At 41.7% G+C, this 14,112-nt stretch overlaps 1 protein-coding gene across 1 annotated transcript in view; it reads right to left on the bottom strand.

Moving 5' to 3' along the window:
- The window catches only part of gucy2g (guanylate cyclase 2g), an 89,470-nt gene that overhangs the window by 47,732 nt on the left and 27,626 nt on the right, over window positions 1–14,112 (bottom strand). Inside the window, exon 3 of the mRNA XM_082965536.1 lies at window positions 12,624–12,972. Coding sequence (XP_082821662.1) covers window positions 12,624–12,972 — 349 coding nt within the window. The remainder of the gene's footprint in view (window positions 1–12,623; window positions 12,973–14,112) is intronic.

The following is a 14,112-nucleotide window of genomic DNA, read 5'->3' as shown; positions in this document are numbered from 1 at the left end:
CAAAACTATAAACTGAATCATGGTCAAAATGTATTCTCCAGGAGGCGAACCCACAATCTTCAGGTGGTAACTCTAACCATTACACTACAAACCCTGTCCTCAAAATATAAAACGTTTTTATTAGAATGAATCACTTTTGCATGTGAAATAACAGAATCCTTGTATTATTATATATTTTGTTTTGTATCTCTTTTGTAATATATATTTTTAATTATTATACAAAATAATCAACAACTTACATCCCTTCATCTAGCATATCTAACAAAACAAAACACAGGTATAAACAAGAAAATACTAAATACATACAAAATATATGTATAATATACATACATATATATATTATAATTGTTTTAAATATGACAATTCTAATGCAATTGTATTCACTCAGAAAAATGTTCATTATAATGATTGAGGAAGATGATTCACTATGGATAGTGTCTTAACCTGTTTAGGATAGGGGGCAGTATTTTCACGGCCGGATAAAAAACGTACCCGATTTAATCTGGTTATTACTCCTGCCCAGAAACTAGAATATGCATATAATTGTTTGATTTGGATAGAAAACACCCTAAAGTTTCTAAAACTGTTTGAATGGTGTCTGTGAGTATAACAGAACTCTCCCTTAAATTTGTTTGGTATTTAATATTTGTAAGGCATCAACCAAGCTTTTTTCCAGACAATATCAGGAAGAAGCATGTTCCAGAAAAATGTTCCTCTAGGCATAGGTTGGTTTCCTTGAATGGAAAATGTGTCCTTATGTATTTGTTACAACAAGATTTCTCAAGTAAGCCCACGCCTTCCAAACTGAGTTCTGGATAACCTCTGTTATCATCACCAAAGCTAAGATGAGTTTTCATTAGTGTAGTTAGACCACTGGGAATGGCTTTGATCACAGAAATAAACTCTTTGAAAGGTATTGGAAACTCATTCAATGTTATAAATTGTTCATATGAAACAATATTACCCTGTTGTTGAAAAACATCAAGAACAAAGTCAATATTCATCTCATGCCAGCTAAGGTAGAACAATGACCTATTCCTTACAATTATGTCAGAAGTAATCCACAAAAGAGCTTTATGTTGTCACGTCCTGAACATAGAAAGCTCTTATTTTCTATGATAGAGTAGGTCAGGGCGTGACAGGGGGGGTTTCCAGTTATTATTTTCTATGTGGGGTTCTAGTTTAGTTTTTCTATGTTTGGGTGATTTGTATGATTCCCAATTAGAGGCAGCTGGTAATCGTTGTCTCTAATTGGGGATGATACTTAAGTAGCTTGTTTTTCACTTGTGGGTTATTGTCACGGTTGTCGTTGGTAGAAATGGAGGACCAAAACGCAGCAGGTACGTGAATGCTCATCTTGATTTTTAATTATCTTCAAAAATGAACATACAAAATAACAAAAACGAAAAAACGAACAACTAACAAACAGTCTGGCAAAGCATAGGCTCAACACAGAACAATCACCCACCAATCACACACACAAACACACCCTAATATATGGGACTCTCAATCAAAGGCAGATAGACAACACCTGCCTTCAACTGAGAGTCCCAACCCCAATTAACCAAACATAGAAACACACACACTAGACTAACCATAGAATACAAACACAGACCATCAACCAAAAACCCGGAAATACTAAATCAAATACCCTTTACACAAACACACCACCCCGAACCACATAAAACAAATACCCTCTGCCACGTCCTGACCAAACTACCAAAACAATTAACCTTATACTGGCCAGGACGTGACAGTACCCCCCCCTTAAAGGTGCTACCCCAGAAGCACCTTAACAAAAAATAACCCCAAGCAACACCAAAAAAAAATTCCCCTTTTCTAAAGGGAGGGAAGGGAGGGTGGCTGCCGTCAACGACGGCACTGTGCTACACCCCCCCTCCCCAACCCACCTATATCTGGAGGTGGCTCTGGTTCCGGCCGTTCCAGGCTGTCGGGCCACTCTGGCATCGCCGAGGGGCAGTCGGGCATCGCCGGGGGGCAGTCGGGCCAGTCGGGCAGTTCGGGCCAGTCTGGGCAGTCTGGCAACTCGGGACAGTCTGGGCAGTCTGGCAACTCGGGACAGTCTGGGCAGTCTGGCAACTCGGGACAGTCTGGCAGTTCAGGACAGTCTGGCCGTTCAGGGCAGTCTGGCCAGTCCGGCCGTTCAGGGCAGTCTGGCCACTCCGGCCGTTCAGGGCAGTCTGGCCACTCCGGCCGTTCAGGGCAGTCTGGCCACTCCGGCAGTTCAGGGCAGTCTGGCCACTCCGGCAGTTCAGGGCAGTCTGGCCACTCCGGCAGTTCAGGGCAGTCTGGCCACTCCGGCAGTTCAGGGCAGTCTGGCCACTCCGGCAGTTCAGGGCAGTCTGGCCACTCCGGCAGTTCAGGGCAGTCTGGCCACTCCGGCAGTTCAGGGCAGTCTGGCCACTCCGGCAGTTCAGCGCAGTCTGGCCACTCCGGCAGTTCAGCGCAGTCTGGCCACTCCGGCAGTTCAGCGCAGTCTGGCCACTTCGGCAGTTCAGCGCAGTCTGGCCTCTCTGGCGACTGTTGACTGGCGGGCAGCTCTGACGACTGTTGACTGGCGGGCAGCTCTGATGACGACTGTTGACTGGCGGGCAGCTCTGATGACGACTGTTGACTGGCGGGCAGCTCTGATGACGACTGTTGACTGGCGTGGCTGGGTTGACGCACTTGTAGCCTGGTGCGTGGTGCTGGTACTGGGCTTACCAGATTATGAACACGCACCTCCAGGCTAGTGCGGGGAGCGGGAACAGGACGAGTCGGACTGGGTTGACGCACTTCCGGGTCCGCACGAGAGACAGGAGCTGGAAACCCAGGGCTATGGAGGCGCACAGTCGGTCTCGATCTTACCTCCTGCACAACCCGTCTTGGCTGGATGGAACTAGTAGCCCTGTACGAGCGGGGTGCTCGTACAGGGCAGACTGGGCTGTGCAGGGCCCTGATGGTAGCCGTGCGTAGAGCGGAAGTTGGGTAGCCTGGTCCTCGGAGGCGTACCGGCGACCAGATGCGCTGCGCAGGCATCCTCCTACCAGGCTGGATGCCCGCTCTAGCACGGCACCTGCGAGGGGCTGGAATAACGCGCACCGGACTGTTCGTGCGTATGGGTGAGAGTGCGCTCCTCAGCGAAACATAGCGCTCTCCACCCCATACGCTCCTCCATATAACCACGGGTAGCTGGCTTCCGGCTCTTCTTACGCCTAGCCAAACTACCCGTGTGCCCCCCCCCCCAAAATGTTCTTGGGGGTGCCTCTCGTGCTTCTCCTTCAGCGCGTCCATGGCCTCGTACCACCACCTCTCTGCCTTGGCTGCCTCAATTTCCCACTGCGGGCGGCGATAATCCTCAGCCTGGTGCCAAGGTCCGGCCCCGTCCAGAACTTCCTCCCAGGTCCACTTCTCCCACCAGTCCAACTCGAAGTCCCTCTGCTCCTTCTTCTGCTGCTTGGTCCATAGTTGGTGGGTGATTCTGTCACGGTTGTTGTTGGTAGAAATGGAGGACCAAAACGCAGCAGGTACGTGAATGCTCATCTTGATTTTTAATTATCTTCAAAAATGAACATACAAAATAACAAAACCGAAAAACTAACAACTAACAAACAGTCTGGCAAAGCAAAGCTCAACACAGAACAATCACCCACCAATCACACACACAAACACACCCTAATATATGGGACTCTCAATCAAAGGCAGATAGACAACACCTGCCTTCAACTGAGAGTCCCAACCCCAATTAACCAAACATAGAAACACACACACTAGACTAACCATAGAATACAAACACAGACCATCAACCAAAAACCCGGAAATACTAAATCAAATACCCTTTACACAAACACACCACCCCGAACCACATAAAACAAATACCCTCTGCCACGTCCTGACCAAACTACCAAAACAATTAACCTTATACTGGCCAGGACGTGACAGTTATGGGATATTGTTTATGTGTAGTTTCATTACAGTCACGGTTTGTTTATTCTTTATTTGTTTTGTATTTTTCTAAAGTTTCACTTTCTAATAAATTATGTGGAACGCTACTCACGCTGCGCCTTGGTCCGACCATTATTATTATAACGAACGTGACGTATGTGGAGAATTTGTGCAGGAAACATATTTTCCAGGACGTTAAAGCTTGTTGGTGAAACCTAGCCAATTTAACGGGTTCTCTATCAGAAATATAATTACAATTCTGTGAAAATTGAAGACCTCCTAACTTATTAAACACATTGTTTGGAATGAAATACCAAATTGATTCTGTATTTACCAAACATATTTTCAACCAATTGATCTTGAAGGTATTATTAATGTCAACAAAATCCAACACTTCTAGACCTCCTTCACATCTTTCATTTCAAAGGACTGACTTTTTTAGTTTGACGTATTTTTCCAGATGAAGTCAAGAAAGGTCTTGTTGATCTCTTTACAGGTAGAGGGATTTACAAATACAGATAATGATGTGTACACAAAGTGAGACAGTCCCTCTGCCTTGTATAGAAATGTCCCTTTGTAGCCAATTAATAAATATATTCTAGGTTTTCTTAATTTTAGGAGAGAAATTTATATGTTGTCTGACCAAGGGTTTTTTGATAGATGTATTCCTAATTATTTAACACAGTCCTTTACAGGAATATTTTCTATTTCTTTATCATCAGAGTCAAACAAACAGATTTCACATTTTGAAACGTTCAGTTTTAATCCAGACGCAATAGAGAATGCAGTGATAGCATTAAGGGCATGGGTGACCTGGTCTTTGTCTTTTAAAAAAAGAGTATCATCAGCCAGTTGGGAAATTTGTATTTTTCTGTTAAACTAAACGAATGTTGGAGCTTATGTGACGGCCCTTCATAAATCCTGAGGCTCATTTATAATGGTATCTATTGCTTTCTTTAATATTTTGGCATAAACCAGAGCACACATTTGTAATCAATATTTAATAAAGTAATTGGTCTCTTGTTGTCAACGGGAGAAGGGTCTTTCTCAGGCTTCGGAATCAGTGAAATTAAGGCCCTGTTTCCTAACGGAGACAATTTCACAATTTTCAATGCAATCTTGAAACTTACTAAAAATAGGGTCTTCTACTGACTCCCAAAACTGCCTATAGAATTCAACTGGGGCCAGGTGATTTCCCTTTTATCACTGAATTCAGAGCCTCTCTAATTTCTTCCATTGACAGGTGAATCGCAAATTGAGTGGAAATATCATTCTCAATTACAGGAAGATAATTCTGAATGTGACAAATGTAGCTTTCACAACCATCTTCCTGAAATTCTGAGTTATAAAGGTTTTCATAAAAGGAATTGACAAATGTTGATATTGTAATGGGATCTTTGCATAATACATTAATAATTTTGAGGGCCGTTATAGATTTTCTTTTGTAGTTTCTCTTTTCAAGTGCAAAAAATAACTGGTGTGTCACACTTTGCCAGATCCGTCTGAAGCTATTCTAATTCTTGTTGTATAGGTTTAAAGACCCTTCTTCTTGAGATACATTATCTTTCTTTAGAAAACTGTCAAGCTTGCTCATCAAATATTTTTCTCTAAGGTTCTTCAGGTGCTTCAGCTCTGTGGCACGTTTAATGACTACAATTCTGACTTTATATTTGAAGAATTCCGATCTACTTCCATGACCCAAGTCTTTTCTTGCAAAAATATCTTTGGTTAACAATTTGATGTTTCCAATGAAAATAGGATCTTTAAGAAGTGCGTTGTTAAATTTCCAATATCCTTGAATACCATAACATTTTTTTGTATCTTGCAAATTCGATGAAATCAAATGATGATCAGAAAAGGGAGCCAACTGATGATCTACATTTATAACAAATTGTAACAAAAAGGTAGAAATTAGAAATACATAGTTTTGTTGGTCGGGGTATACAGTTGAAGTCGGAGGTTTACATACACTTAGGTTGGAGATTAAAACTCATTTTTCAACCACTCCACAACTTTGTTGTTAACAAACTATAGTTTTGGCAAGTCGGTTAGGACATCTACTTTGTGCATGGCACAAGTAATTTTTCCAACAATTGTTTACAGATCACAATTCCAGTGGGTCAGAAGTTTACATACACTAAGTTGACTGTGCCTTTAAACAGCTTGGAAAATTCGAGACAATGATGTCATGACTTTAGAAGCTTCTGATAGGCTAATTGACATCATTTGAGTCAATTGGAGGTGTACCTGTGGATGTATTTCAAGGCCTACCTTCAAACTCAGTGCCTCGTTGCTTGACATCATGGGAAAATCAAAAGAAATCAGCCAAGACCTCAGAAAATAAATGGTTGACCTTCACAAGTCTGATCCATCCTTGGGAGCAATTTCCAAATGCCTGAATGTGCCATGTTCATCTGTACAAACAATGGTATGCAAGTATAAACACCATGGGACCACGCAGCCGTCATACCGCTCAGGAAGGAGACACATTCTGTCTCCTAGAGATGAACGTACTTTGGTGCGAAAAGTGCAAATCAATCCCAGAACAACAGCATAGGACCTTGTGAAGATGCTGGAGGAAACAGGTACAAAAGTATCTATTTCCACAGTAAAACAAGTCCTATATCGATATAACCTGAAAGGCTGCTCAGCAAGGAAGAAGCCACTGCTCCAAAACCCCCATAAAAAAGCCAGACCACGATTTGGAACTGCACATGGAGACAAAGATCATACTTTTTGGAGAAATGTCCTCTGGTCTGATGAAACAAAAATAGAACTGTTTGGCCATAATGACCATCATTATGTTTGGTGGAAAAAGGGGGAGGCTTGCAAGCCAAAGAACACCATCCCAACCGTGAAGCACAGGGGTGGCAGCATCATGTTGTGGGGGTGCTTTGCTGCAGGAGGGACTGGTGCACTTCACAAAATAGATGGCATCATGAGGGAGGAAAATGATGTGGATATATTGAAGCAACATCTCAAGACATCAGTCAGGAAGTTAAAGCTTGGTTGCAAATGGGTCTTCCAAATGGACAATGACCCAAGCATACTTCCAAAGTTGTGGCAAAATGGCTTAAGGACAACAAAGTCTAGGTATTGGAGTGGCCATCACAAAGCCCTAACCTCAGTCCCATAGAAAATGTGTGGACAGAACTGAAAAAGCGTGTGCGAGCAAGGAGGCCTACAAATCTGACTCAGTTACACCAGCTCTGTCAGGAGGAATGGGCCAAAATTCACCAAACTTATTGTGGGAAGCTTGTGGAAGGCTACCTGAAATGTTTGACCCAATGTAAAGAATTTAAAGGCAATGCTACCAAATACTAATTGAGTGTATGTAAACGTTTGAGCCACTGGGAATGTGATGAAAGCAATAAAAGTTGAAATAAATAATTCTCTCTACTATTATTCTGACATTTCACATTCTTAAAATAAAGTGCGGATCCTAACTGACCTAAGACAGGGAATTTTTACTAGGATTAAATGTCAGGAATTGTGAAAATCTGTGTAGAAATGTATTTGGCTTAGGTGCATGTAAACTTCTGACTTCAACTGTAACCCTTTGCATCCAGATTGAAATAACACCAGGCATCATCAACAGAGAGATCCTTGCATAATGTTATGATGATTTTGAGAGCTTTGACTCATTCTAGGAGGAAAACGATCAGCAGAGTCATCGGGTGTTTCGTTAAAATTCCCTGATAGAATCAGAAAAACCTTTGAGTATTTGTTGTGTCAATCCTGTAATTTTCTGGTGAATTTGGCAAAAAGGGTCTTATTTGGAGAACGTGACTTATGTCCATACACATTACAGATGATGAAAATAGAATTGTCAAGTTTAACAATTTCTGTGACCCATCTCCCATCCTGTGAAGATGTGGATTCTAGAATGTCGCCTTTAAACTTGTGGATGAGCATCAAAAGACCAGAAGAATGATTTGATCCATGACTGAAATAGGCCATGTCTCCCCATTGTGACTTCCAAAATTTCAAGTCATTTTCACATGAAATGGTTTCCTGAAGAAGGACAAAATCTGTGTTATTGTGTTTACAATATAAAAATAAGGCTTCCTTTTTGTAAGATCTCTCAAACCCCAAGCATTCAGGCTAATGATATTGAGTGAGTTGAAAACAAACTCCTGCATTAAAAAAGAAAGAGACTCAAACTAGACAACAGATGTAGTAATGTGAACAATAAAGCAAAACAGTAAACCTTGAGAGCGTTACTTCGACGGAAATCTACGCTCAGTTGAGGTAGCGGTGGTTAACAGTATAACAAATCTATTTTTTTTCTTTTTTTGGTTGGCAAGTGTTTTCTAAATTGTAGTTCGGACAGTAAATTTACTCGTGGCTTCACAGTAAATGTACTCTTGGCAGTACTCACAGTTCAAGTGTGATTTCATGTCATCAGAGTTAACCATTAATCTTTCTTCTTTTGATGAGCGCGTGTGGGCCCTTGAACCCAGCCTTCTTTCCCTCTTGTCGTGCCTTTTGTATAAGCTGCCACAGTTTCTCCCTGGCAGTCTGATCCTGCGGTATCAGAGCCTCTGGTGGCCAGAATACGTCACAAGCTTACAGTTGGATTTTTGCATGGAATTGACACTGAATTTCACTTTCAGTGTTTTCAAGTCTCTCACAGATAAGATAAGACGTTACAGTGAGCTCCTGTATATAGCGTAACAGTACGTTTCTGGATGTTATTTTTCAGTGTTTCTGTCCACTGCTCTTTCTCAGTATTCTTCTCATTTGACATTCACTAGCTGAGCTACACATTGTACTTCACTCTGTTTCACTTCAATTGTCCCAATGAACATGTCCTCATTTCCTGCTGTTATCCCCTGTCTATGCTGTGAATCCTCAGGTTTTCTGCCCATGTGTGTGCGTGAGGAGCACTTTTTGGCATAATCATTTTTTCTGTAACATACTTTGCATATCTGACCATATGCTGGACACTTTTTTGGTTCATGTTTGTACCCACAACGTGAGCATTCTCCCTGTGATCATTCTTTTACTAGCTGTGCACTGTCTTTGTCTAACTCATGAAACATTATCAAATGGCTCTGGCGCACTTCACTAGCACGGCAAATGTCTATTGGTCTAGCTAGCAGGAGATCTGGTTCTCTGAGTAATCTGCCTCGAACTTGGTCATTTGTGATTCCGCACACAATTCTGTCCTGTATCAGTGACTCGGTATGTTGTTGAAACTTAGTCTTTTGCTTTATTTTTTAGATCAGTCACATAAGCATCAATTGACTCTGTTTGTCCTTGCACTCTCGTAAAAAAGATATGCCTCAGGTATGTCCAATTTTTTCTTGGCTCACAGTACGTTCGAAAAAGCTCTTTTAATACATCCAAGTCATCTACATCATTGTCAAAATTGAATACCTTGATTGCATCTTCTCCGGCTACGTGCAAGAATTTGGCACATTTCACTTTTTCGGATTTCTCTGAGATGCCACTGGCGATGATATAAAGGTTGAATTTCTGCATCCACACTCCAATTTCCCTCTAGGTTCAGAGTAGTTGGTGGTCTCATTTGTTCCATGTTTTGTAATGTTGAGCTTTCCTTTGTATTACGTTTTAACATGACACCACGTAATATATTAGCACACTGAGGCAGGGTAACAGCGCCACCCTCAGGCACTCCAGATAAGTACATGTACTGTGCATTCGGAGAGTATTCAGACCCCTTGACTTTTTCCATATTTTGTTATGTTACAGCCTTATTCTAAAATTGATTAAATAAAATGTTTTCCTGGTCAATTTACACACAATACTCTTTAATGACTAAGCGAAAACAGGTTTTTAGAAATGTTTGTAAATGTATTTAAAAACAAAACCAGAAATACCTTATTACATAAGTATTCAGACCATTTGCTATGAGACTCGAAATTGAGCTCAGGTGCATCCTGTTTCCATTGATCATCCTGAGATGTTTCTTTATTGGAGTCCACCTGTGGTAATTTAAATTATTTGGACATGATTTGGAAATGCACACTCCTGTCTATATAAGGTCCCACAGTTGTCAGTGCATGTCAGAGCAAAAACCAAGCCATGTGGTCGAAGGAATTGTTCGAGCTCAAGAGACAGGATTGTAGACAGCTAAAAATGATGACAGCATTGAAGGTCCCCAATAACACAGTGGCCTCCATCATTCTTAAGTGGAAGAAGTTTGGAACCACCAAGACGCTGGCCGCCCGGCCAAACTGAGCAATCAGGGTATTAGGGCCTTGGTCAGGGATGGCTTCAGAGTTCCTCTGTGGAGAGAAACTTTCAGAAGGACAACCATCTCTGCAGCACTTCACCAATCAGGCCTTTACGGTAGAGTGGCCAGACGGAAGCCACTCTTCAGTAAAATGCACATGACAGCCCGCTTGGAGTTTGCCAAGAGGCACCTAAAGGACTCTGACCATGAGAAAGAAGATTCTCTGGTCTGATGAAACCAAGATTGAACTCTTTTGCCTGAATGCCAAGCGTCTGGAGGAAACCTGGCACCATCCTTAAAGTGAAGCATGGTGGAAGCAACATCATCCTGTGGGGATGTTTTTCAGAGGTAGCGACTGGGAGACTAGTCAGGATCGAGGGAAAGATGAACGGAGCAAAGTACAGAGGGATCCTCAATGAAAACCTGCTCCAGAGCACTCAGGACTTCAGAATGGGGTGAAGATTCACCTTCCAACAGGACAACGACCCTACACACACAGCCAAGACAACTCAGGAGTGGCTTCAGGTCTCTGAATGTCCTTGAGTGGCCCAGCCAGAGCCCAGACTTGAACCCGATCTAACATCTCAGGAGAGACCTGAAAATAGCTGTGCAGCGACACTCCCCATCCAACCTGACAGAGCTTGAGACTCCCCAAATACAGGTGTGCCAAGCTTATAGTGTCATACCCAAGAAGACTCCAGGCTGTAATTGCTGCCAAAGGTACTGAGTAAAGGGTCTGAATACTTATGTAAATGTGATATTTCAATTTGTTTATTTTTTATTTTTTTGCAAAAATGTCTAAAAACCTGTTTTTGTAATGCCATTATGGGGTATTGTGTGTAGATTGATGAGGATTTTATTTTTAAATTAACAGAGTGGACTAAGTTTTGTAGACTTTACCCTTTGCAAAAGTTTTTTTTTGAAATCGTGCTTGGCACTGCCCACCTCCTTGCTTGTGTGCCACTATGACTAATTTGTTGCCATTGGAAATGACAGGCTGGTTTAGCTATACAAGTCTTTGCTAATGTTAGCTAACGTTAACTAGCTACCTAGCTAATCAAAATATCTGTTTGCATTTATTGATTTACCTCAGCTTGAATACAACTATATAGCTAGCTATCTACAGTAGCCTAGGTTTGTTCACATACACTTCTTATGACTGGCAGCCTGGTGAAAGCAGCTGTGTTGTTGCCGAGCAACCGACCCGGTGTTAGAACTCTGAGCTTCAGCTAAAAAAGATGTTAGCATTGTGAGAAATACTACAAAAAGGTAGCAGATCGTTGGTTCTTAATGGACAGAAATGAGCAAGTAAGACCAATAAATTATACATTTAATCAAATCTGTTGCCCCTACAAACGTATTCAGTCCGAAAGGTCTGCAAGTCTAATGGTCACTTTATGGACGCTGTAGTCTCATTCTCATCCAATGCCTGAACATTGAATTAATTCTGGGCAAAAAGTTGTCTGAAAACCCTAACATGCTGACCACACCACTCGCGCGTATGTTGATTCTGTCCTCCCACACCAGACGCGATCAGGACACGCAGGTTAAAATATCAAAATTAACTCTGAACCAATTATATTCATTTGGGGACAGGCCGAAAAGCATTTATGGCAATTTAGCTAGCTAGCTTGCTGTTGCTAGCTCATTTATCCTGGGATATAAATATTGGTTTGTTATTTTACCCGAAATGCACAAGGTCCTCTACTTCGACAATTAATCCACAGATAAAATGGTAAACCAAATTAGTTTCTCGTGCTCTCTCTCCTCCTTCCTTCAGGCTTCTTTTTCTTCTTTGGACTTTATATGGCGGTTGGCAACCAACTTTACGGTGCATTACCACAACCGACTGGAGAGTGGACCTCAGTTCATCTTTCAATCACCCATGTGGGTATATGCTCCTAAAAACCAATGAGAAGATTTGAAAGGCAGGACTTGCTGCGCGTTGAGCATCACAAATAGAACCAAGATCTATTTTAGCACCAGGCTACACAGACGCTCGCTGACACATGCGAGCAGTGTGGGTGCAATAATTGAATAACATGTATGTGTACATTTATTTTGCAATGCTCGCGCACGCGATGCGAGCACTGTGGTCAGCATGTAATGCTAACGGCCCTGTTAAAAATCCAGTATATGGTTCTTGGTAATGGACGGATGGCTCATGACGAGAGATGAGAGTGTATTGTGTACCTCCAATCAAGTTGATTTGCTAATTTTTATTGAGAATGGTGTCATATTGGCTTAGATATGATGGTAGGGAGATCTGAATTTAACATTGAGCTTCAATCAATGCCTATGTAATAGAATAGGGAGATAATGCAAGTCTTCAGGTCTATAGCAAGGTTACTCATCATGCAAGCATAGTTCATCAGGCCATCTGCAATACAAACCCACTTACCACATTAAAAGACAATACAGCACTACAGCACGATATAACTGATAAGTAATAGAGGAGGAACATTTGTTTGCTTACCTCTTGCCACTGTCGAGATGTACTTGACATTCCTGTGGACAAGTTCCATGTTGCTGGTGTCAAACTTAACACTTGCTGTTACGGTGAGTTGAGCGCTGAGCTGATCCTCGACAGACTTCCATAAAGCATCGACTTTGTCCCAAGTGTTTGAATCTAACCCCCCTCCAATCAGAGCCACATGGTCCCACCCAAAATATTGCAGTGTCCTAACTAAGACCTCTCCACTTCTTTTAAGGGGGGGCACAACTTTGATGTAAGTATCGTAAATGGCAGTATTGTCCATCTTGGAGGATTGTCCGACAAAGCCAAACATTGGGATGTTCCAAGTAGATGCAATAAGACCGGTGACCTGTAAAACAAAGAGTAAAATTATTATTGTATTCATAAACATTGTTCATGTTTGACCGTGCAAAATATATACATTTTAAAGGATACTACAGTGCCTCCAAAAGTGAGTACATAGTCATTAGGGACTGTTTGATAATTACTGGGAGTGGGGGGGGGGGGGTCCAAAATAGTGTAGGGGGGTGCAACATGTTTTTTTTTACTTTGGGGAGGGTTGCGTGTTCTTCTTTTGGGCACAGGGGAGGGATGTGCATTTTTCACCCAGTTTAAAATTCACAGTTTTGAAGGTTTTCCTATATAATTTATTCCAACCTAGCCAAGTTTACCCATATACTTGCATACTTTGGTTTGACCATTAGAAAGTGTTCTCTGGGACAAGTGTTCTGTCACCGACAGGTCCGTTGTTGAATGAATGGATTTCTCTCTGTTTCTCATGTAGGCTACATTTATAATGCATCAGTACTGCAATGTACTGTACCAATGCATCACCACCAGACTATATGATCACATTAGTCCTACACCAGAGCTACACACTCTGGCCATTCAAACTTCCCTGCCAGTACATTGCCAAAGATTCACCAAACAAGAGTAATTCTTGTCCTCAAACATTAGTTTTAAAAATTCCTCAAAATAAGTGACCAAACTATAGGCCTATTCAGTGCTATTCAAGTCCAATGCAGCCGTTTTATCGCAAAATCAAATCATTTTTGGGTAACAATTAAGTACCTTACTGTGACTGTTTCAATTAAAATGGTCAAAAAGAAACACAAATAGCTTCTTAGCAAAGAACAATTTCTCAAGTAAGAATTTTGCGAAGACTTTTTGGGAGTGGTCTGAGTAGGGAGGGGAAAACTGAAAACTAGTTGTTATTGGCAGAGAGGTTTTGAACCTAGTGATGTCACCAGGCAGGCCAAAACTCCATTCCACCAAAACAGGCTGAAATTTCAGGCGGTCTTTTCAAACAGCTCTTACACTAAAAGGGCATTATCATAATTTTCACAATTTCACAGTATTATTCCAACCTCATAGTGTGGAAAAATATATAGAACACAGGTAAATCAATTTTTATGTGTTGTATTGGATTTGCCCCAAACAAAACACTTTGTATTCAGGACAAAAACATATTTGCTTTGCCATATTTTTT

The sequence above is a fragment of the Salmo salar genome, chromosome 19, assembly GCF_965601325.2.
Source record: "Salmo salar chromosome 19, fSalSal1, whole genome shotgun sequence".
Classification (NCBI taxonomy): Eukaryota; Metazoa; Chordata; class Actinopteri; order Salmoniformes; family Salmonidae; genus Salmo; species Salmo salar.
The sequence above is the reverse complement of the archived record's forward strand: the minus strand, read 5'-3'. Positions and strand labels throughout refer to the sequence as shown.